This window comes from Lithobates pipiens, unplaced genomic scaffold, assembly GCF_037356315.1.
Source record: "Lithobates pipiens isolate NorthernLeopardFrog02 unplaced genomic scaffold, aLitPip1_a1.2 Scaffold_28, whole genome shotgun sequence".
Classification (NCBI taxonomy): Eukaryota; Metazoa; Chordata; class Amphibia; order Anura; family Ranidae; genus Lithobates; species Lithobates pipiens.
This window is the reverse complement of record NW_027507789.1, coordinates 16,698,111-16,724,549: the sequence shown is the minus strand read 5'-3', so window position 1 is coordinate 16,724,549 and position 26,439 is coordinate 16,698,111. Positions and strand designations below refer to the sequence as shown.

General features: G+C 43.4%; 1 protein-coding gene across 1 annotated transcript in view; it reads left to right on the top strand.

The window, feature by feature from the left end:
* Positions 1-25,257, top strand: part of GSG1L2 (GSG1 like 2) — a 76,443-nt gene extending 51,186 nt beyond the window's left edge. Inside the window, exons 3-5 of the mRNA XM_077458783.1 lie at positions 13,139-13,291; positions 18,648-18,759; positions 24,881-25,257. Coding sequence (XP_077314909.1) covers positions 13,139-13,291; positions 18,648-18,759; positions 24,881-25,184 — 569 coding nt within the window. The 3' untranslated portion in view covers positions 25,185-25,257. The remainder of the gene's footprint in view (positions 1-13,138; positions 13,292-18,647; positions 18,760-24,880) is intronic.
* Positions 25,258-26,439: the final 1,182 nt, after the last annotated feature.

Sequence of the window (26,439 nt, the reverse complement as noted above, 5' to 3'; positions counted from 1 at the left end):
CCTCATCAGTGGCCATCACTGTCACCTCATCAGTGCCCCCTATCAATGCAGCCTCATCATTACCTCGTCAGTGCTGCCTATCAGTGCAGCCTCATCAGTGCCCATCACTGTCACCTCATCAGTGCCACTTATCAGTGCAGCCTCATCAGTGGCCATCACTGCCACCTCATCAGTGCCCCCTATCAGTGCAGCCTCATCATTACCTCATCAGTGCTACCTCATCAGTGCTGCCTATCAGTGCAGCCTCATCAGTGCCACATATAAGTGCAGCCTCATCAGTGGCCATCGCTGTCACCTCATCAGTGCCCCCTATCAGTGCAGCCTCATCATTACCTCGTCAGTGCTGCCTCATCAGTGCTGCCTATCAGTGCAGCCTCATCAGTGCCCATCACTGTCACCTCATCAGTGCAGCCTCATCAGTTGCCATCACTGCCACCTCATCATTGCCCCCTATCAGTGCAGCCTCATCATTGCCACCTATCAGTGCCGTCTCAGTGCCCATCACTGTCACCTCATCAGTGCCCCCTATCAGTGCAGCCTCATTACCTCATCAGTGCTGCCTGTCAGTGCAGCCTCATCAGTGCCCCCTATTAGTGCAGCCTCATCATTACCTTGTCAGTGCTGCCTCATCAGTGCCACCTATCAGTGCCCATCACTGTCACCTCATCAGTGCCCCCTATCAGTGCAGCCTCATTACCTCGTCAGTGCCGCCTCATCAGTGCTGCCTATCAGTGCAGCCTCATCAGTGCCCAACACTGTGACCTCATCAGTGCCCCCTATCAGTGCAGCCTCATCATTACCTCGTCAGTGCTGCCTCATCAGTGCTGCCTATCAGTGCAGACTCATCAGTGTCCATCACTGTCACCTCATCAGTGCCCCTATCAGTGCAGCCTCATCAGTGCCACCTATCAGTGCAGTCTCAGTGCCCATCACTGTCACCTCATCAGTGCCCCCTATCAGTGCAGCCTCATTACCTCATCAGTGCTGCCTATCAGTGCAGCCTCATCAGTGCCCAACACTGTGACCTCATCAGTGCCCCCTATTAGTGCAGCCTCATCATTACCTTGTCAGTGCTGCCTCATCAGTGCTACCTATCAGTGCAGTCTCATCAGTGCCCATCACTGTCACTTCATCAGTGCCCCCTATCAGTGCAGCCTCATTACCTCGTCAGTGCCGCCTATCAGTGCAGCCTCATCAGTGCCCAACACTGTGACCTCATCAGTGCCCCCCTATCAGTGCAGCCTCATTATTACCTCGTCAGTGCCGCCTCATCAGTGCCCATCACTGTCACCTATCAGTGCCCCCTATCAGTGCAGCCTCATCATTACCTTGTCAGTGCTGCCTCATCAGTGCAGTCTCATCAGTGCCCATCACTGTCACCTCATCAGTACCTCGTCAGTGCCGCCTCATCAGTGTCCATCAGTGAAGGAGAAAAATTAACCGTTGGCAAAATTTTATAACAGAAACCAAGAAAAACATATAAATTTGTGGTCTTTGTTTGTTTGTTTAGTAAAAAAAATAAAAACCCAGTGGTGATCAAATACCACCAAGAGAAAGCTCTATTTTTGTAAAAAAATAAAATCATATGGGTACAAGTGTTGCATGACCGCGCAATTGTCAAAGTGAGACAGTGTTGAAAGTAGGGTTGCCACCTCATCCCTTTAAAACCGAACACATATTAATTGCACAGTTTCTGTGGCTGATTAAGGTGATAATTAAACTCACTTGGTGCCTTATCTGCATGAAATTAGCCTCAGAACCTGTGGAATTCATATGTGTTCGGATTTTAGGTTGGGTTCACACTGAAGCAATGCGGGAACGCCGCGAATCCGCTGCGTTTTCCCGCATCGCATGCCTCCCGCCGGCAGTTCACACTGCCCTATGCGGACTGCTGGGAGTGTCAGTGAAATGTTAATGACACCCCCCAGATCAGTCCGCATATCGCAGTGCGATCTGCAAACTCGGACAGGAATCGGATCGCATGGTGTGAACACCCATGCGATCCGATTCTGCTGCGGACCAAAAAAAGGGTCCCGTGCGAGTTTGCGGCGGGTGCAATGCGAATTCAGCCATACTATCTGTATGGCTGAACTCGTATTGCACAGAGATCGGATGTGATTTGCACTGCAGTGCGGTGCAAATCACATCCGGTTCTCGCTGCCGCAGCAGTGTGAACCCAGCCTAAAGGGATGAGGTGGCAACTCTAGTTGAAAGCTGAAAATTGGCCTGGGCAGGCAGGGGGTGAAAATGCTTGGTAGGCACGTGGTTAAATAAAGATGCAGATGGCCGGGCTGGGAGGGGAATGGCTGTGCAGCTGATTAGAACAAACCTCAGGTGAGAGGCGTCCACACCCAGAGCTTCCAGTCTTCAGAAGCAACTGGTCAGCCTTGGATGCCTTTGGAACTTATAGGTGGCAATTCAGTTTTGCCAACTGTCCAGTTTATGGGTTTATACCGATAATACAGATTGTTACACATTGGTAATCAGATGGGCCACCCTCTACGGTTGGTAGGACGACGGGGATGTTGCAGAAATGAACTGTTGACTCTACAATAATTCTGGTGGTTGACCCTTCTTACCAGCAGAACTTGGCGATTAAAGTTCTCAATTTAATTTCCTCTTGAGTTGGCCACAATGGCAACTCCGGACCTGACAGAGGATCTGAGTTGCTCCATTTGCCTGAACATTGTTATGGATCCAGTGATGCTGAGATGTGGACACAACTTCTGTCGGGTCTGTATTGACCGTGTGCTGGACACTACGGAGGTGTCTGGAGGAAATTCCTGTCCAGTGTGCAGAGAGGAGTTCCTGGAACGTCCTGCACTGAGGAGGAACATAGCATTGTGGAATATAGCAGAGAAAATGTCACTTGCCCAGACTCTGCAAGGACCAGCAGAGACCTTCTGTACCTACTGCATCCATGCTCATGTTCCTGCTTCCAAGTCCTGCTTAATGTGTGACGCCTCTCTGTGTGCTGATCATCTGAGAGTCCACATTTCCCCAGAACATGTCCTACAGGATCCCAGCGCCTCCCTGGAGAACCGGAGATGCTCCATCCACAGAGAGCTCCTGCGATATTTCTGCATTCAGGATGAGGTTTGCATCTGTGTGTCCTGCAGTCTGGCCGGACAACACCAAGGACATCAAGTGGACATGCTAGATGAGGCCTCCATGAAGAAGAAGGAGAATCTGAGAAAAGTTTTGGAACGGCTGACCTCAAAGATTGAAGCGGTTGAGAAAAATGTTGAGGGGCTACAAGGAGCATGGAGGAAAGTTCAAGGAAAAACAACTGATTTGAAGCAGAGAGCCACCACCGCCTTCAGAGACCTCAGATCATTAGTGGATCTCCTGGAGGAGAAGGTCCTGGCTGAGATCTCCCAGCAGAAAGAGCAGGGGTCACAATCCATCTCTAAACTGGTCTGTGAGCTAAAAGCAAAGAGAGATGTGTTGGCCGGAAAGGTGCTCCACATCACGGAGCTGTTTGATGTGGTGGATCCACTGATTGTCCTACAGGATCTGGAGACCAGAGGTGACTTTTGTGACATGAAACCTATAGATGACATGAACTTGGATATAACTTACAGGAAGGTCTATGCAGTAGATGAACTGGATGAGAGCTCAATGAACGTGAAGGTTCAGACTTTATGCTAGGTATTGATAGATTCTGAAGTGTGGAGTCACATGGGGCCCAACCAAGCTATCCCTAAATAAAAATCACAGCTTGTAGATGCATCAAGGCGTCTGATGACCTGAAATCTTTATCTATATCCACACGTAACTGTGTAACTATAAACTTGTTCTGAGCACCGGGAGCTTTTCTTCAGGAACACATTACTGGGAAGTTGAGGTTGGTGGATTGGGAAGTGTAGGGCTCTGCTATGCCAACGTTCCCAAACATGCGTTCTCATTCAGCATTGAGGAAAATGATAAGTCCTGGTGGTTGAAGAAATCTACTAACAACATTGACTTTAAAACAATCGCATGCTTCAAAATAATACATAATGACTATACGATCAACCTACCCACCAACCCTTCCAGTGATAAATTCAGAATCTATCTGGATTACGAGGCCGGGCGGATCTCCTTCTATGAGCTCTGCACCCCGATCCGACACCTGCACACCTTCACCGCCAAATTCACAGAGCCCCTCCATGCCGCTTTTTATGGTGGCGATACAACGTACAAAATTTAACTAGAGGGGGGGAAAAAAGTGTGGTGTCCACATTGGTGACCCCCATCAGTTGAATGTCAAACAGATTTTAAGTGCGCTAAAAGGCAAGATCTTACCCCGACCCCCCCCCCCCCCCGCCCCCTAACGTTCACTCACACACCGAAGAGGGCAACCTCACATCCTTCCACTAAAGACTCTGGGAATGACGGGGGCCCCAAATCTCACCAGACAACGCTCCTGCACTGTGTGCATTTTCTATTGAGATGGTGATGTCACCACCTCCTAGGCTCACCCCACTCTTTTTTTCTAACTTTTTGTTTTTTTCCCCCCACAGGTGCATCTTTTCATCTTTACCACTTTAATCTCACATTTTGGATTAAATTGATAACGTGTATTTATATGTGTGTGTGTGATAGAGAGAAAATATATTATATTTCATGTAGATGTGTTTTGTAGTCCACTATTGAACAAGTGACTTTTCAGTTTATATTTGATATGAGCATGTGTTTCGAAGTTGGTATATACATTTTATATTTACTCTATTATTACACTATTATTAATAAATATATAAATAATGATCAGATTTATTATTATTTTTTTTTTTTGCACAATGGTAATGTTTTGAGTAGGAGGGAGGTGTATTGTAATCTGCACTGATATAGGTGCTTATATTGAATTTAGAAATGCATAGTATCATCAATATTAAAGGGGAGGGGGAGGAGGGAGGGGGCATTGTAGCAACAATTTCTTTCTCTTCTTCTTTTTCTCTTTCTTTCTTTTCCTTTTTTTTATTTTATTTTATTTTTTTTGGCTCCATAGACTTCAAAAGAATCGTATTGAAAAACGCATGTCTATACATTTTTGGTGCATTTTCTTGCATAATAGATACCTCCTCCCTAGCAACCGTTAACGCATCCCAAAAACGCGACCTGCATCAAACACGCATGTTAAGGGCCTGTTCACGCTAATGCATATTTCCTTTTTTTTTTGTCAACCAAAAGAGAAAATGCATATGTAATGCATTTGTGCACCCTAAAGTCTGCCCTCTTTGCCGCTGCAAGTGGTTAAAGGGGTATTAACCCAAAATGTAATATATTGAAGATCTCGTGGATGCATTCTGTGTGTGGTGGTGGTGTGGTGTGTTTTTTTTATTTATTTATTTATTTTTTCTCCCTCCTCTTTTCACCTTTTTGTGATATGGCCAGTAACACCACCTGTAATTATGAGACACAACTCTGGAGGAATGAGAACAGGAGCCACAACGGACACCAGCACTGTCAGCTGGGGGAGGGGAGTGTTGCTAGAAGTATGCTAGAAGATTTAGAGGCAATAACAAATTGAAGCTGCAGTTATTTCTTTTTTTTTTTTTTTTTTTTTTTTTTTTTTTTTTTTGGGATAAAGGTTTTACATCTGTAAATAAAAGCTGATCGTTGTAAGCACCCCTGTCGGTGTTATATGGTTTGTCGCATCTCTGTAACTGCTACTTTCCACAGGAGAGCTTGTGCTTTTGAAAAGTAAAAGACTCGTGGGCTGGATCACTAGATGAAAATAGAAGAAAACAAATGTAGCTGTCACATGACCTGCAACATAATAAATGTTTGCTTTTTAGGTTTAATACCACCTTTTTAGGCTTCATTCACACCTGGGCATTCCAAAATCGTAGCAAAACGCGGGCACCCATTTGCAATGCCATTACTTCTAATGGCACGCCAATTGCGGTGTCATTTTATTTATTTTCGCATGAAGCTGGTCGCTCAAAAAGAAGTAGCGCTTTTTTTTTTTTTTGCAACAGCAGAACAATTTATCGTGTGGCAAAATCGCACTGTGTTTGGGTTGCCATTAGAAGTAACCGCATCGTAAATGCGTCACGCGTATCGCCGTGGTTCCAGAACGCCCAGGTGGATGGAGCCTTATGCCCACATTATAAGACAATCGGGTGAACGTTTTTGTCCGTCCGAGAACGATCGTACAATTTTCCTATAGTGTGTACACAAACTTTCGAACAACCGCTTCCAACTTTCCAAACGAAAATTTGTTCTCGTACAGGAACAGAACAAACTATTTTAATTTATTGTGTACCGTTTTCGTATGAGAAATATCAGATATGGAAGACTGCGCATGATCGGAAACGACAAATGATGCAAAAAAAAAAAAAAAGTCTTTGTCGTGTGAGAATTTTCCTACAGTATTTCTATCCTCAGTTCCGATGTGCTGAGGAAAACCGGGCCAATCATTCGTGCGATTTTGCTCATAGTGTATAGGGCATTAGGGTACTTTCACATTGCTTTGAAGCAAAATCGCATTTTACCGTGATTTTTTCTGTGTTTCAGATGTGTTTTACTGTGCGTTTTTTTTTTTTTTTTTTTGGGTTGCCTGCACCTGGGGAAAAATGGACGTGAGAGTCAAAAAATGAACCAAAAAATGCAAAATTGTGCGTAATTTTTTATTTATATTTTAAACTATGATTTTTATCGCAATTTCCATTCATTTTGGTAGGGAAAGGTGCGTTTTCAAAACTACACCAAAGATGTAGCATGCAGGACTTTTCACACCACAGAGTTACTCTGTTTTTGAAAAGTCGCATGGGAGTTCAACTACTTGTGGACCGCCCGCCGTCATTATACTGCGACTGTTTAACATGGAATACCGTTGTTATGGCAGAAGATGGCTGCCATAACCCCGGTATGTTTTTAAACAGTGGTTAGTCCGCTTTCAGATAAAAGTCTCGGTGGCAAATTCGCCACAAGATCACTTTTATTGGCGGCGGGAGAGGTGACACCGCCCCCACAGAAACCCCCAACCCCCCCCCCCCCCCCAGCCACTCCCCGCTTGCCTGAGCCGTCGTTAGAGATGATTGGGTCCTTCCCCCTCAGTAGCATGGAGCCAGGTGAGGGAAAGATGGATCCCACTCGACTCCATATCAATGGATGACACAAGCGATGTCATATATCACTTCCACCCAATGGTCTTGAAGGGGAAATTTTTTTACATTTTTTTAAAATATTTTTTTTGTTTTGTTTTTTTTTATTTATTTTTTGCATTTAAGTGTAAATGTGAGATCTGAGGTCTTTTTATTTTTTTCCAATCTCACATTAAAGAGAGCCTGTCCTGCATATTTCTTTTACAAGGGATGTTTACATTGCTTGCACTAGGAATAAAAGTGACCCAAATAATTTTTTTTTTTTTTAGGACAGTGTAAAAGTAAAATTAAAAATATTATTATTTTTTTTATTTTTTAAAAGCCCCGTCCCACCGAGCTCGTGCGCATAAGCCCGCAAAACGGTGTTCAAACCACACATGTGCGGTATCGCCGCGATCGGTAGAGTGAGAGCAATAATTCTAGCACTAGGTCTCCTCTGTAACTCAAAGTGTGTAACCTGTAGAAATTTTTAAACCTCACCTACGGAGATTTTTAAAGGGTCAAAGTTTGTCGCCATTCCACGAGCGGGCGCAATTTTGAAGCGTAACATGTTGGGTATCAATTTACTTGGTGTAACATTATCTTTCGCAATATGAAAAAAAAATAATAAATTGGGCTGACGTTGCCGCTTTCTTATTTTTTAATTAAAAGTGTATTTTCTTTCCCCAAAAAATTGCGTTTGTAAGACCGCCGCACAAATGCGGTGTGACAAAGTATTGCAATGACTGCCATTTTATTCTCTAGGGTGTCTGGGGGGAAAAAATAAATATATATTATAATTTTTGGGGTTTCTAAGTAATTTTCTAGCGAAAAACAAAATAAAAATATATATATATATATAATTTTTTTGTTTTGTTTACAGCTAGCTTTTTAATGATATTCCAAAACAGCGACCACACACAAAATGTAAAATTCAAAGCCATCCACACGTAGCTTACAGGTGAAAGGGGGGTGTATACTTTTTCACACAGGGGTGTCTGTATTGGCGATGTGGCGTGGCCAGTTACGTTTAGCGTAGTGACAGTCGCCATCCTGGAGCGCCGCATTGATTTTTAACACCCAGGCTATTAATAATTCCCCCCCCCGGCCTCATATCAGTTAACCAGCAGCTCCATCCGACCGTTCTATTGTCCCGTTACATAATTCATGAGGACGAGCGCCGGAGATGAGCGTCTCCTCGCTTTTCTCGCTCGCTGTAATGGGGATGTTAATGAAACAAACATTGCGGCCGCCTGGCTCACCCGTCCGTGACGCATTTCTCCACCGTGGAACGCGTTTTCCGTTTTATATAACACAATCATTGCCGCCGGCCCACGTCCCCTCACCCGCTGATATTAAAGGGGAACTCCTCCTCTACTGCTACTACTCCTCTAAGATTGGGTGACCCCCCCCCCCAATCTTCCACTCAGTTTGTAGTACAGTGTCCTCTCCTGGACTGCAATGGCTGACTCTGATCTCACTGCACACTGTGAGCGTCTCATACAGTAATGTGCCATAGAAGCTGCAGGAAGTCAGATAGAGCTTTCCTCATATCCTCCCCGGAGGACGTCCAGTAGACATGTGCGGTTTTGTTTCGTTCAGATTCAAAATTCGGATGAATTTTCGTTTTTCACAAACTCTGATGTATCCGAATTTCTGAATTAAAATATTACCCAATTTAAAACGAATCTGAAATAACAGGAAAAAAAAATTGTACGAAATTCGAATGGTTTTCCAATTTCCAAAGAATAGAATAGAAATTATTTTTTGATTCTATTCCTTTATTTTCTATTTTATTTTTATTCTCTTTGGAAATTCAAAAACTATTGAAATTCGAAAATGTTTTGAAACTATTTGAAAATAAACAAAACGAAGTAAACGAATTGATGTAAAAAGCACAACACTTTTTCAGCGTGTCTGTATTCTGTGTGGCCCCATAATCTCCTATTGCCCGGGGGCCCTGTGTGTGTGTGTGTGTGTGTGTGTGTGTGTGTGTGTGTGTATATATATATATATATATATATATATATATATATATATATATATATATATATATATCTCACCAGTACCCCCCCGATGGTCGGGTCACAGGCAACCCCCACATTACAAACTGGTGTTTCATCAGATTAGGTGACCCATCAGAATTTGTAACCAAAACAGAAGTGACATTCTGTCACCGCCATCTTGCTACACCCCGCACTCCCCCATGGTAAGGATACACTGAGAAGGGGGGGGGGAGCGGACATCTTGTTACACCCACCGGAGTTTTGCATTGCACACTTATTTCTAACAGTACTTACAACTCCGTCTGACTGGTTAGTTGTTGAATTTTAAAAGCAGTGGCAAGCTCGCTCATCTGTCAGGTCTGTTAATCTGACAGAAGACCGCTGCTTTTAACATTCAACATCCAAACATTCATATGGAGTTGTAAGTACTGCACTTCACTATATAAACTCACTGCACTGTTAAAAATAACTGTAAAATGCAAAAACTCCGGTGGGTGTGACAAGATGTCCGCTTTCCCCCTTCTCAGTGTATCCTTACTACAGAGGAGTGCGGGGTGTAGCAAGATGGCGGCGACGAAATGTCACTTCCGTTACACATTCTGATGGGTCGCCTAATCTATATATCTATATAAACGAAACACCGGCACTCATAGGAGCGCTGAGACAGGGAGCTGTGTTCAGGAAGCAGCGCCTCCCGCCAGTCGTGAGAGCGCCTCCCGCCAGTCGTGAGAGCTGCTCCCGCCAGTCGTGAGAGCGCCTCCCACCAGTCGTGAGAGCGCCTCCCACCAGTCGTGAGAGCGCCTCCCACCAGTCGTGAGCGCGCCTCCCACCAGTCGTGAGAGCGCCTCCCACCAGTCGTGAGCGCGCCTCCCACCAGTCGTGAGAGCGCCTCCCACCAGTCGTGAGCGCGCCTCCCACCAGTCGTGAGCGCCCCCACCAGTCGTGAGCTCCTCCCACCAGTCGTGAGCACCTCCCACCAGTCGCGAGTGCCTCCCACTAGTCGCGAGCCCCCCCCCCCACCAGTCGTGAGCGCCCCCCACCAGTCATGAGCTCCTCCCACCAGTCGTGAGTGCCTCCCACCAGTCGTAAGCGCCTCCCACCAGTCGGGAGCCCCCCCCCCACCAGTCGTGAGCTCCTCCCACCAGTCGTGAGCCCCCCCCACCAGTCGTGAGCTCCTCCCACCAGTCGTGAGCTCCCCGTATTGCATAGGGAAGCGCAGAGACCCAGTGATATCACTAAGTGTAAAATAAGATGTGTAATGAAAACAGAAACATTTCTTACTTTTTAAATCCCCTGAGCATGTTGACTGGCTGGTTGGGGGACAAAATATAAGCAGTTTTAACTTTGGCGCTGCATTTCTAATACACGTTGTCACCGAGAACCCACCGCTCGGAAATCTGAGGAAAAACAGAAAAGAAGAAGAAGAAAAGATGGCCACACACACTATGCAATCTCCTGTACCTAAATAATGTCAGGACAAAACCGAAACAATACTTTTTATCCTCTTCATGACCCAGGTAGGCAAGTGGTTAATTTGTATCAAGCCAGCCAGGCTTTTGTCCTACAGGGCTGGCAAGAGGTCTAAAGAAGATGGCACAACCGGATTGTACAGTGTATGGTCAGCCGTACAGAGACAGAAGATTCCGAGATCTGTTTCTGGATCTGCTGGTTCCCACGGAGTCCATAGGGAATCCAATACGAGGGTGTGAGGTGGGGAAGGTCACCTTTAAAGTGAACCTGTCCCCAGGCTATGCAGTTTTACATACATGGAATGAGCAGTAGGGGGCGGTATTGTTTGCATAATCACGATCACTAACCTTGTTTTTAAAATAAACGAACGTTAAAATTAAATGCCACCAAAAAAAAGGCGAATAAAGCAGTGAGGAGTATACAACATATACGTTGTAGGACAGTATACAGCAGTGGGGGGTATATAACATACAGCACAGTCTACAGCTATGTGTGGTATATAATGTAAAATACAAAATTCAGCAGTGTGGAGTATACAGAGGTGTGGAGTATATACCATACAACACAACCTACAGGGGTGTGGAATATATAACATATAGCACAGTATACGGAGGTGTGGAGTATATACCATACAACACAACCTACAGGGGTGTGGAATATATAACATATAGCACAGTATACAGAGGTGTTAAATACTGTATATACCAGGGATATGCAATTAGCGGACCTCCAGCTGTTGCAGAACTACAAGTCCCATGAGGCATAGCAAGACTCTGACAGCCACAAGCATGACACCCAGAGGCAGAGGCATGATGGGACTTGTAGTTCTGCAACAGCTGGAGGTCCGCTAATTGCATATCCCTGGTATATACTATACAACGCAGTCTACAGAGGTATGGAGTATATAACGTACAGCACAGTATACAGAGGAGTTATGTATATACTACACAACACAGTCTACAGAGGTGTGGAGTATATAAAGTACAGCACAACATAGAGAGGTGTTAAGCACGGTATATACAATACGACGCAGTCTACAGGGATGTGGAGTACATAACGTACAGCACAATATACAAAGCTGTTAAGCACAGTATATACAATACGACGCAGTCTGCAGGGATGTGGAGTATGTAACGTACAGCACAGTATACACAGGTGTTAAATACCGTATATTCTATACAACGCAGTCTACAGGGATGTGATGTATGTAACGTACAGCACAGTATACATAGGTGTTAAATACTGTACATACTATACAACGCAGTCTACAGGGATGTGGAGTATATAACGTACAGCACAGTATACATAGGTGTTAAATACTGTATATACTATACAACGCAGTCTACAGGGATGTGGAGTATATAACGTACAGCACAGTACACAGAGGCGTGAAGTATATAACATACAGCACAGTACTTAGTGGTGTGACGTATATTACTTACAGCACAGGCTATGGTAATGTAATTACTTATAGCACAGGATGTAGATTATGTAACATACAGCACAGTATATAGTGGTGTGATGTGCATAACGTACAGCACAATATACAAAGCTGTTAAGCACGGTATATACAATACGACGCAGTCTACATGGATGTGGAGTATGTAACGTACAGCACAGTATACACAGGTGTTAAATACCGTATATTCTATACAACGCAGTCTACAGGGATGTGAAGTATGTAACGTACAGCACAGTATACATAGGTGTTAAATACTGTATATACTATACAACGCAGTCTACAGGGATGTGGAGTATATAACGTACAGCACAGTATACATAGGTGTTAAATACTGTATATACTATACAACGCTGTCTACAGGGATGTGGAGTATATAACGTACAGCACAGTACACAGAGGTGTGAAGTATATAACATACAGCACAGTACTTAGTGGTGTGACGTATATTACTTACAGCACAGGCTATGGTAATGTAATTACTTATAGCACAGGATGTATATTATGTAACATACAGCACAGTATGCAGTGGTGTGATGTGCATAAGGTACAGCACAGTATACAGCAGTGTGGAGAATACAACATACAAAACAGTATATGGGATTTGGTATATATAACATCCCACGCGGTATACAGTGGTGAGACGTACATAACATACAGTGCACTATTAAACAATGTAAAGTATATAACATACAGCACAATATATAGCAGGGTGAAATACATACCATACAGCACAGAATACAGTGGTGCAAAGTATATAACATGCAGCACAGTCTACAGGGGTGTGGAGTATATGCCAAACAGCACAGTATACAGGTGTGCAGACTATATAACGTTCAGTACAGTGATGTTGTTTATATAATATAAAGTACAGTATACAGAAGTGTAGAGTATATAACATCTCACACAGTATACAGCAGTGTGAATTATGAAACATAGCACAATGGTGTGACATATATACCATACAGCACAGCATACAGTGGTATGAAGTATATAACTTACAGCACAGGCTACAGGAATGTGGAGTATATAACATATAGTATATCTTTAATATATATATATATATGTGTGTGTGTATATGTGTGTGTGTGTTGTGTTCTATCAGCTAATGGCATCTCCTCTCTCCTCTGCAGGGGTTCTGTGGCTCTCCATTGTGGCCGAGGTCTTGTATATCACATTGCTCCTTACAGGAGTGAGCCTCATGTCTGTAGAAGTTTGTTATTATACGTCTGTAATTGACGGACTCAAGCTCAACGCCTTTGCCGCCATTTTTACTGTATTGTCAGGTATGTCCCTTTCCTATATGACTATGGCCAATGTTCTCTCTTCCATGGATTGTCAAAATAAATTATTCATCCATTAGAGCAGCAGGTACAAAACTGAACACAGGGTCTGTGCGCCACCAAGTGGTTATAAGTGGTAATACTGATTTGTTTCATTTTTAGTTCCAAGCCTGGTGGTCCCATTCTTTAAAGTAGCGCTGGTCAACTTTCTTGATTTGAGGGGCCACAAATGCAATCCTCAGCATCACCAAAGGGCCATAATATACAGTGTACCCAGTGTCAGGGACACACAACAGGATATAGCCAAAGACGATGGGCACGATACAAGAGATGGTCAGAGACTGCAGAGAAAATACAAGAGAGGGGCAGAGACTGCAGACACGCTATAGGAGATATTTAAAGACTGCACACATGGCACAAGAGGTGATCTGAGATTGTGGATAAGACACAAAAGAGATGGTCAGAGACTGCAGAAGTGATGCAAGTGATGGTCAAAGACTGCAAGAAACAGGCAGAGACTGCATGATACAAGAAACAGTCAGAGACTGCATAAATTATGCAAGTGATGGTCAGAGACTGCGGACATGATACAAGAGATGGTCAGAGACTGCGGACATGATACAAGAGATAATCAGAGACTGCAGAGAACATACAAAAGACAGTCAGAGACTGCAGACACACTATAGGAGATGTTTAAAGACTGCAGACATGACACAAGAGATGATCAAAGATTGTGGATATGACACAAAAGAGATGGTCAGAAACCGCAGACATGATACGAGAGACGGTCAGAGACTGCGGACATGATACAGGAGATGGTCAGAGACTGCAGACATGATACAGGAGAGGATCAGAGACTGCAGACATGATACAGGAGATGGTCAGAGACTGAAGACATGATACAGGAGATGGTCAGAGACTGCAGACATGATACAGGAGATGGTCAAAGACTGCAGACATGATACAAGAGATAGAGACAGCAGTCATGATACAGGAGATGGTCAGAGACTGCAGACATGATACAGGAGATGGTCAGGGACTGCGGACATGATACAAGAGATGGTCAGAGACTGTGGACATGATACAAGAGATGTTTAAAGATTGCAGACATGATACAAGAAATGGTCAGAGACTGCAGGAAAAAATACAAGAGACAGTCAGAGACTGCAGACACGCTATAGGAAAAGTTTAAAGACTGCAGACATGACACAAGAGATGATCAGATCAGAGATTGTGGATATGACATAAAAGAGATGGTCAGAGACTGCAGACAGGATACAAGAAATGGTGAGAGACTGCAGACATGATACAAGAGATGAATGAATGAATTAAATAAATCATGTGCTGAACCTGCAGCAAAATGTTCAGAGACTGTGGACATGATACAAGAAATGGTCAGAGACTGTGGACATGATACAAGAAATGGTCAGAGACTGTGGACATTAAACAAGAAATGGTCAGAGACTGTGGACATGATACTGGAGATGGTCAGAGACTGTGGACATGATACAAGAGATTGTCGGAGACTGTGGACATGATACAAGAAATGGTCAGAGACTGTGGACATTAAACAAGAAATGGTCAGAGACTGTGGACATGATACTGGAGATGGTCAGAGACTGTGGACATGATACAAGAGATTGTCGGAGACTGTGGACATGATACAAGAAATGGTCAGAGACTGTGGACATTATACAAGAGATGGTCAGAGACTGTGGACATGATACAAGAGATGGTCAGAGACTGTGGACATGATACAAGAAATGGTCAGAGACTGTGGACATGATACAAGAGATGGTCAGAGACTGTGGACGTGATACAAGAGATGGTCAGAGACTGCAGACATGATACAAGAGATGGTCAGAGACTGTGGACATGATACAAGAGATGGTCAGAGACTGCAGACATGATACAAGAGATGGTCAGAGACTGTGGACATGCTGCAGGAGGCTGTCAGAGACTAGTAACTTGCTATAAGAATTGTTGGAGACTGGGGCCAAGCTTCAGGAGCATAGACTGGGGACACATTACAGGAGACTTCTAGAAATCACTGCTATTACAGGGCATTAAGGAAACGCAGATTAGAATCTGCAGGGGCCCCAAGGGCCACACAAACACTGAGCACTGAGTGTACAGCAGCACACAACGTCCCCTTCGCACAGACTCCGTTCATTCTTTTGAAAATTCAGAAATATTTATTACTATAAATTCAGGAAGTGGTCAGATTTTCCAGAAAATGTGCAATTGGAGTCTCATTTAAAAAAAGAGTTTTAAGAACTAAACTAAATTCAACTGGAGGATAAATTCCACAAGACGAGTTTTCTAGAAGCAGAGCATTAGATTCAGAAAGATTTATGTTTGTTCTCAGCTCTTCTCCAGTTTTGGCTTCCTTCTTGGAAATTCCACATTCCACCTCCGTATTATAAATGACATTTCAGAAAGGCAGAAATATCCAATTCCACCAATGCGCAAACACCAGCGCCCTCTGGGGGATCACACGGTAAAATCATCAAGGTGATTTGATTCTATTCAAATATTTTTACTTCCTTCTCCTGATTTTTGTTACTTTTTGTTGTAATTCTTTTATTAGATTTTTTTATTACTCATGCCAATATCAATGGGTCTGAGAACTGCCCACCCTGCCTGGTGGTCCAGATGATGGTGTATCCGCTGTATGTTGTATGTCCCTTTTAATTGTTAAAAAAAGTCACAACGACAGAGTTTCAGAAGCCAATGAATACCCCAAACGTTAATGAGAAACACCCAACACATAAAAAAGAAAATGGTGCCAACAGCTGTATGAAAAATAATTGAATGTAGCACAATTAAAAGTCCTTTAAGAGCCAATGCAATTGACAATTGTTCTTGACAGTGAAGCACACAAGTCTAAATACACACGGGGTCCATTTATAAAGAAAAAAATCACTGATGTGACAAACATTTGCACAGCCGCAATGAAAACTTGACATATTTTGTCTAATATGATTATTTCCTATGATCATACATACCATCTAGTGGCCATAATGCGGTATTTTCCTGAAATATGTAATTTAGCAATATACTGCATTATGGCCACTAGATGGCACTGATGATCTGCAGATATGATACAGGAGATGGTCCGAGACTGTGGAAATGATACAATAGATGGTCCGAGACTTTGGAAATGATACAAGAGATGGTTAGAGACTGTGGAAATGATACAAGAGATGGTTAGAGACTGTGGAAATGATACAAGAGATGGTCCGAGACTTTGGAAATGATACAAGAGATGGTTAGAGACTGTGGAAATGATACAAGAGATGGTTAGAGACTGTGGAAATGATACAAGAGATGGTCCGAGACTTTGGAAATGATACAAGAGATGGTCCGAGACTGTGGAAATGATACAAGAGATGGTCCGAGACTGTGCAAATGATACAAGAGATGGTTGGAGACTGTGCAAATGATACAAGAGATGGTCCGAGACTGTGCAAATGATACAAGAGATGGTTGGAGACTGTGGAAATGATACAAGAGATGGTCCGAGACTTTGGAAATGATACAAGAGATGGTCTGAGACTTTGGAAATGATACAAGAGATGGTCTGAGACTGTGGAAATGATACAAGAGATGGTTGGAGACTGTGGAAATGATACAAGAGATGGTCCGAGACTTTGGAAATGATACAAGAGATGGTCCGAGACTGTGGAAATGATACAAGAGATGGTCCGAGACTGTGCAAATGATACAAGAGATGGTTGGAGACTGTGGAAATGATACAAGAGATGGTCCAATATTTTGGAAATGATACAAGAGATGGTCCGAGACTTTGGAAATGATACAAGAGATGGTCCGAGACTGTGGAAATGATACAAGAGATGGTCTGAGACTGTGGAAATGATACAAGAGATGGTTGGAGACTGTGGAAATGATACAAGAGATGGTTAGAGAGTGTGAAAATTATACAAGAGATGGTTAGAGACTATGGAAATGATACAAGAGATGGTTGGAGACTGTGGAAATGATACAAGAGATGGTCCGAGACTGTGGAAATGATACAAGAGATGGTCCGAGACTGTGGAAATGATACAAGAGATGGTTAGAGACTATGGAAATGATACAAGAGATGGTCCGAGACTGTGGAAATGATACAAGAGATGGTCCGAGACTGTGCAAATGATACAAGAGATGGTTGGAGACTGTGGAAATTATACAAGAGATGGTCCGAGACTGTGGAAATGATACAAGAGATGGTTGGAGACTATGGAAATGATACAAGAGATGGTCCGAGACTGTGGAAATGATACAAGAGATGGTCCGAGACTGTGGAAATGATACAAGAGATGGTTGGAGACTGTGGAAATGATACAAGAGATGGTTAGAGAGTGTGAAAATTATACAAGAGATGGTTAGAGACTATGGAAAGGATACAAGAGATGGTCCGAGACTGTGGAAATGATACAAGAGATGGTCCGAGACTTTGGAAATGATACAAGAGATGGTCCGAGACTGTGGAAATGATACAAGAGATGGTCCGAGACTGTGGAAATGATACAAGAGATGGTTGGAGACTGTGGAAATGATACAAGAGATGGTCCGAGACTCTGGAAATTATACAAAAGACGGTCAGAGACTTCAGACTTGGTAAAAGAGATGGTCAGAGACTGCAGACATGATAGAAGAAATGGCCAGCGACTGCAGACATGATACAAGAGATGGTCAGAAACTGCGGACATGTTATAGGAAATTATCAAAGACTGCAGACATGATAGGAGAGATGGTCAAAGACTGCAGACTTGATACAGGAGATGATCAGAGACTATGGAAATGATACAAAAGATGGTCAGAGACTGCAGATATGGTACAAGGGATGGTCAGAGACTGCAGATATGATGCAAGAGATGATCAGAGACTGCAGACTTGATAAAAAGAGATGATCAGAGACTGCAGATGTGATGCAAGAGATGGTCAGAGACTGCAGACATGATACACATGGGGTCCATTTATGAAAAAAATCACTGATGTGACAGCCGCAATGAAAACTTGCCATATTTTGTCTAACATGATAGTTTCCTATGATCATACATACCATCTAGTGGCCATAATGTGGTATTTTCCTGCAATAGCTAATTCAGGAATATACTGAGTTATGGCCACTAGATGGCACTGATGATTTTAGGAAGTGTTTGTCACATTCTTACAAACATGAGATTATTGGCAAATGTTGTATGGTAGGAGGGAATGCTGAAAATAGAAATGGATTTAAATATAAACTATAATATGACTGCGAAATAGGATTTAGGACATTTCAGAAGTGACTGGTCCTCTTTGATGGTTTGTCTCGTGTCTGATCCTTCTATTGGTTGTGTGTATGTTGCAGGATTGCTGGGGATGGTCGCACACATGATGTACACAACCGTCTTTCAGATGACCGTCAATCTGGGCCCTGAAGACTGGAGACCACAGAACTGGGACTACGGCTGGTCATACTGGTACGCAATCCTTGCTACCCCTTGATTGGGTAGATCGTTCTGTCAGGAGATCGGGGGCCGAGTTCATCAATAGCTCCATAGGTGTGCCCAGCCTATTGTATTAGAGTGTGCACCCCAAAGCTCAGACACATGTGCGTGTGTATACACTATATTGTCAAAAGTATTGGGATGCCTGCCATTACACGCCCATAAACTTTAGAGGCATCCCAGTCTTAGTCCATAGGGTTCAATATTGAGTTGGCCCACCCTTTGCAACTATATCCACTTCAACTCTTCTGGGAAGGCCGTCCACAAGGTTTAGGAGTGTGTCTATGGGAATGTTTGACCATTTTTCCAGCAAAGCATTTCTGAGGTCAGGCACTGATGTTGGACGAGAAGGCCTGGCTCTCAGTCTCCGCTCTAATTCATCCCAAAGGTGTTCTATCGGGTTAAGGTCAGGACTTTGTGCAGGCTAGTCAAGTTCCTTCACCCCAAACTTGCTCATCCATGTCTTTATGGACCTTGCTTTGTGTACTGGTGCGCAGTCATGTTGGAACAGGAAGGGGCCATCCCCAAACTGTTCCCACAAAGTTGGGAGCATGAAATTGTCCAAAATATTTTGGTATGCTGACACCTTAAGAGTTCCCATCACTGGAACTAAGGGGCCAAGCCCAACCCCCAAAAAGCAAACCCTCACCATAATCCCCCCCTCCACCAAATGATTTTGACCAGTGCACAAAGCAAGGTCCATAAAGACGTGGAGGAACTTGACTGGCCTGCACAGAGTCCTGACTTCAACCCGATAGAAACATTTTGGGATGAATTGGCCAATGAGCGGAGACTGTGAGCCAGGCCTTCTTCTCCAACATCAGTGTCTGACCTCACAAATGCGCTTCTGGAAGAATGGTGAAACATTCCCATAGACACACTCCTAAACCTTGTGGACGGCCTTCCCAGAAGAGTTGAAGCTGTTATAGCTGCAAAGGGTGGGCCAACTCAATATTGAACCCTACGGACTAAGACTGGGATACCATTAAAGTTCATGTGGGTGTAAAGGCAGGCGTCCCAATACTTTTAACAATATAGTGTATATACGGACAGTGTCAGTAGAGCAATGGACAGTGTCAGTAAGGCAGTGGATGGCGTCAGTAGTTTTTATTTTTATTTATTTTTTTTTACAATTTTTTGTTTTGTTTTTTAGGAGCCCCATTAGGGCTTTGGTGAAATATCAGGGGTCTAAACAGGTGTAATCTGTGCACCACATGTTGATTAGGGTGTGCCCAGGCACATCTGGCACACCCTGTGCGCATGCCTATGTATAACTCTATTCTGGACTGAATTGAAAAACATAAGCAAAGAAAACTATGATGTCATCTTGATGATGACTTGTTTCCTTCCATTGAAAACGATGGACCCGGCTCGGGGTGAATTTTTTTGGTAACATTTTTAACAAGAAAAAAAAAAAGCCTTTTAAAAACGGGTGAAATCTCTTGCCAGGTTATTGCCCCAGCGGCTTAATAAATGGGTGTAGTTTGCAGAGCCTGAAAAAGTCTTCCCCCTGTATAAATAGACCCTGACATACAACTTCATTGCGAGCGGAGTTCCTCTTTAGACATCAGTACTATCACAGCACACATTTCCTCGGTGAGATTGAATCTTTCATTCCTGGCACACATCACCATACAAATCATGGTCTGGACGGTGCTGAGTGCGCGGAGATCGCTGGATAGGCCCCTCCCCCCCCCTGCGTGGAACTGCTGATTCTGGACTTCTATGGTGGGTAGAATTTGTTTGATGATGGAAAAAGTCATTAAGTGTTTTATCGAATTCTTTCTGAAGTGATTAGGAAGCTCCGACTGGAACTTTCTGTCTGACGAGGAGGAAAGAAAAGAGATTCCATCAGCAAAGAGGCTTCAAATCTGCCAGCGGAGAATATAACAGAGCAGCAAATATTAATTATAGGGCAGTCTAGGGAAAAGTGTGTTTTTATATATAGCAGTGAACCCCTGTCACTAAGCTGCTGCCAGATAGAACAGGTTCTTCTGCCTTCCCTATTGGTGGTGACCCTTCCCTGTAGATGCACTCATGCCTTCCCTATTGGTGGTGACCCTTCCCTGTAGATGCACTCATGCCTTCCCTATTGGTGGTGACCCTTCCCTGTAGATGCACCCATGCCTTCCCTATTGGTGGTGACCCTTCCCTGGGAGATGCACCCATGCCTTCCCTATTGGTGGTGACCCTTCCCTGGGAGATGCACCCATGCCTTCCCTATTGGTGGTGACCCTTCCCTGGGAGATGCACCCATGCCTTCCCTATTGGTGGTGACCCTTCCCTGTAGATGCACCCATGCTTTCCCTATTGGTGGTGACCCTTCCCTGTAGATGCACTCATGCCTTCCCTATTGGTGGTGACCCTTCCCTGTAGATGCACCCATGCCTTCCCTATTGGTGGTGACCCTTCCCTGGGAGATGCACCCATGCCTTCCCTATTGGTGGTGACCCTTCCCTGTAGATGCACCCATGCCTTCCCTATTGGTGATGACCCTTCCCTGTAGATGCACCCATGCCTTCCCTATTGGTGGTGACCCTTCCCTGTAGATGCACCCATGCTTTCCCTATTGGTGGTGACCCTTCCCTGTAGATGCACTCATGCCTTCCCTATTGGTGGTGACCCTTCCCTGTAGATGCACCCATGCCTTCCCTATTGGTGGTGACCTTTCCCTGGGAGATGCACCCATGCCTTCCCTATTGGTGGTGACCCTTCCCTGGGAGATGCACCCATGCCTTCCCTATTGGTGGTGACCCTTCCCTGTAGATGCACTCATGCCTTCCCTATTGGTGGTGACCCTTCCCTGTAGATGCACCCATGCCTTCCCTATTGGTGGTGACCCTTCCCTGGGAGATGCACCCATGCCTTCCCTATTGGTGGTGACCCTTCCCTGTAGATGCACCCATGCCTTCCCTATTGGTGATGACCCTTCCCTGTAGATGCACCCATGCCTTCCCTATTGGTGGTGACCCTTCCCTGTAGATGCACCCATGCCTTCCCTATTGGTGGTGACCCTTCCCTGTAGATGCACCCATGCTTTCCCTATTGGTGGTGACCCTTCCCTGTAGATGTACCCATGCCTTCCCTATTGGTGGTGACCCTTCCCCGTAGATGCACCCATGCCTTCCCTATTGGTGGTGACCCTTCCCTGTAGATGTACCCATGCCTTCCCTATTGGTGGTGATCCTTCCCTGTAGATGCATCCATGCCTTCCCTATTGGTGGTGACCCTTCCCTGTAGATGCATCCATGCCTTCTCTATTGGTGGTGACCCTTCCCTGTAGATGCACCCATGCCTTCCCTATTGGTGGTGACCCTTCCCTGTAGATGCACCCATGCCTTCCCTATTGGTGGTGACCCTTCCCTGGTAGATGCACCCATGCCTTCCCTATTGTTGGTGATCCTTCCCTGTAGATGCATCCATGCCTTCCCTATTGTTGGTGATCCTTCCCTGTAGATGCACCCATGCCTTATCTTTTGGTGGTTACCCTTCCGTGTAGATGCACCCATGCCTTCCCTATTGGTGGTGACCCTTCCCTGTAGATGCACCCATGCTTTCCCTATTGGTGGTGACCCTTCCCTGTAGATGCACCCATGCCTTCCCTATTGGTGGTGACCCTTCCCTGGTAGATGCACCCATGTCTTCCCTATTGGTGGTGACCCTTCCCTATAGATGCACCCATGCCTTCCCTATTGGTGGTGACCCTTCCCTGTAGATGCACCCATGTCTTCCCTATTGGTGTTGACCCTTCCCTGGTAGATGCACCCAGGCCTTCCCTATTGGTAGTGACCCTTCCCTGTAGATGCACCAATGCCTTCCCTATTGGTGGTGACCCTTCCCTGTAGATGCACCCAAACACTCACCAATGCACCAACGGTGACCAACAGACTTCGGTATCTTGACATTTATTTGCTCAGTTGTCTTAGGCAGAGAGGTTTAAGGGTACAGGATACCAGGATACCCGAAAACAGCATGTAAACATTTTTTCTGTACCATAGACTTCTCAAAAATCTCTTGAACTCTAGATGGTCTACTATCTTCTAGTATCTGCTGACCTCTGCCACATGGTTGGCTACTTGTTTTCTTTAGATTTCTGCCACAAGCAACGTTAGGACTCTTTAGGTCTATGCCACTGGATAGTGCAGATTCTGTAGGCCCAAATGGTTGGCTACCTTTTAGTTCCTTTAGTCCTCTGCCACCAGCCAAGTTAGGACTTTTCAGACCTCTGCCACAGGCTAGTGTAGATCCTGCAGGCCCAAACTGTTGGCTACCTTTTAGTTATCTCAGTCCTCTGGCATAGACAAGTATTCTATAGGCCCAGTATGGTTGGCTACTTTTTAGTTCCTTCAGTCTCCTGCCACAGGCCAAGTTTGGACTCTTCAGGCCTTGGCCAGACTAATATAGATACTGTAGGCCCAAACCGTTGACTACCTTTTAGTTACTTCAGATGAGACCAAAATTGACATTTTTGGCCTAAATGCAAAATGCTATGTGTGGCGGAAAACTAACACACTGAACACACCATCCCCACTGTGAAACATGGTGGTGGTGGCATCATGTTGTGGGAATGCTTTTCTTCAACAGAGACAGGGAAGCTGGTCAGAGTTGATGGGAAGATGGATGGAGCCAAATACAGGGCAATCTTAGAAGAAAACCTGTTAGAGTCTGCAAAAGACTTGAGACCCGGGCGGAGGTTCACCTTCCAGCAGGACAACGACCCGAAACATACAGCCAGATCTACAATGGGATGGTTTAGATCAAAGAATATTCATGTGTTAGAATGGCCCAGTCACAGTCCAGACTTAAATCCAATTGAGAATCTGTGGCAAAACTTGAAAATTGCTGTTTACAGATTCTCTGCATCCAATCTGACAGAGCTTGAGATATTTTGAAAAGAAGAATGGGCAGAAATGTCCCTCTCTAGATGTGCAAAGCTGGTAGAGACATCCCCAAAAAGACTTACTGCTGTAATTGCAGAGAAAGGGGGTTCTACAAAGTATTGACTCCGGGGGGCGCCATACAAATGTACCCCCCACACTTTTCACATATTTGTTTGTAAAAAAAAAATTGAAAACAATTTATCATTTTCCTTCCACTTCACAATTATGTGCCACTTTGTGTTGGTCTATCACATAAAATCCCAATAAAATACATGTACGTTTTTGGTTGTAACATGACAAAATGTGGAAAATTTCAAGGGGTGTGAATACTTTTTCAAGGCACTGTATATCATTCATAGATAATGTGGGGGAGGAGGGGGGGGGGGTATTTTTCGACACACAAATGACCTCCTGTTTTTCCATAGCACAATACTGACAGCTCTCTGCTGTTGCATCCTATAGCCTAACATTGCAGCCAATGTACTTTGTGGAACAATCTGCTGCAAATAAAATTCTTTGGGACGTTGCAAGAATTTTTTTTTACCATAATATTTGCGCATTTTAATAAAGAAAAATAGGAAATATTTACTATCTTTTCTACCTAATTATATAACAGGGAAGATATTTCCCCTTGCACATCTGATTTCCTGTCCATGGGTCAGAATAAAGGACACTCCCTCACCAAGCTGATATGGTTGATAACAGAGAGTTTTTGTTTTTTTATACTTTCCATATACCGTCTTTGTTCAACAAACAAACATTCAATATAGTGAGAACCAATTGCAAAAGGATTCCCGGAGCATTATGGGTAATCTAAAAAGGCAGATCGCACAGGCTGCCTCTCACTAATTGAATCTTTGTACAGAGCTGCCTTATCAGCAAGGGGAAGGAGTCACCGCTCTGACTTATTCACTTGCAAGGTACATTGAGCTACTGAGCTCTGTGAACAATGGTCTTTTTTTTTATTTTTTATTTTTTAATATAGCCGCTAAGAACAGAGAGGTAAACAGATGAGTAAGCCTGGAGCTCCATCTACTGGTTGTGTAAGAAAATACAAAATATCACTGGGGATTTTTTTTTTTTTTTAACATGAAATATGTTTAAAAAGTTATTATTTTAGATCTGACAATGAAAAAAATAAATAAAATAAAATACATACCCCTTAAATGTTACAATGAACGTTAATGATGACTTTTTTTTCCTTCCTCCTGCAGCCTGGCATGGGGCTCATTCACATGCTGTATGGCCGCCTCCGTGACCACCATCAACAGATACACCAAGACCATCCTGGAGTTCAAACAGAGGCGGAGGAACCTGGAGCGGACACTCCACAACAAGCCAAAAACCCCAGAGCAAGACGGCTCCCGGCCCGTGTGGGACCTCTACATCAGCACCATACAGAACAACCGAGAGGGACTTATCGATCAGCGGCTGGATTTATCGATCAGCGGCCAAAACCCCACAGCGTACGGGAACGCCAGCCACTACCCTCACAGACACTGCGACGAATATTGCTAGTTTTTTTTTTTTTTTCAGAGAGTCGGTTATTATTGTCCTTCTATACTTTTTCTAATAAAATCCTGCAATAGGCCTTCCTGCATCCTGCCTGCTCTGTGATGTATTAGCGAGGACCGAAGTGGTCGTACGACCAAATGTGACTGCACAGGCCAATTTACTAAAGCTTTTATATACAATGAAGGCTAAAAAAAAATGGGCTGCTGAGGTGCTGGACCCAAATGTTAATGTAATCGGATTTCTGTTTGAGCTTTTTAAGGCTTCTCTCAGTCATACGAGGTATTAATGGGGTCCCCAGAGTGGTCTGAAGAATATATAGAAGGATGACAGCATTACAAATTAAAATTAAGTCCAAAAAAAAAGGTTATTTCTTACAACAAGGAGGTCAGAAGCAAAAGCAAACGCACTTTGGAGGCCCTACGATTCCTTCTTCATCAGAGCTATGGAAAAAAATATCCCAAAAAAAAAGTTCAGGATCAAAGACCGCCGTCACTCTGTAACCAATAGAAATAATTCAAAATGATACATATGAATAGAATTATGTATATGATTCATTTATCCAAACAGCATTTTAATAAATAAAATATATATTATATCCAATTGTATCATATCAAATCTGTAAATTATGTCTATACATACTGTAGATCTTATATATAGCAATATAATAAAAAATAATAATAATAAAGGTTATAATACTAATAAAGTAAGGCAATGCATTTAATAATAATAGCAATAATGGTTCTACTACTAATAAGACACAGCAAATAATAATAAACTTAGACAATGCATATAATAAATTATGAATAATAATAAAGCAAGTCAATGCATATAATAATAATAATAATAATGGATTATAATACTAAAAGACAATGCATATAATAAACTATTATTATTATTATTATTAATAATAATAATAATAATAATAATAATAATATTCTAGGCCAATGCACATAAGGATAATAATAATAATATTAATAATAAAGTAAGCCAATGCAGATAATAATAATAATAATAATAATGTATTATAATACCAATAAACTTAGACAATGCATATAATAAATAATAATAATAATAATAATGATAATCTAAGATTCTAAGTCAATGCATATAATAATTATTCAATTATATTACTAATACATGTAGACAATGCAAATAATAATAAAAATACTAATAATAATAGTAATAAAGTTGTAATACTATTAGACTAAGACAATGCATATAATAATAATAGAATATAATACTAATAAACTTAGACAAT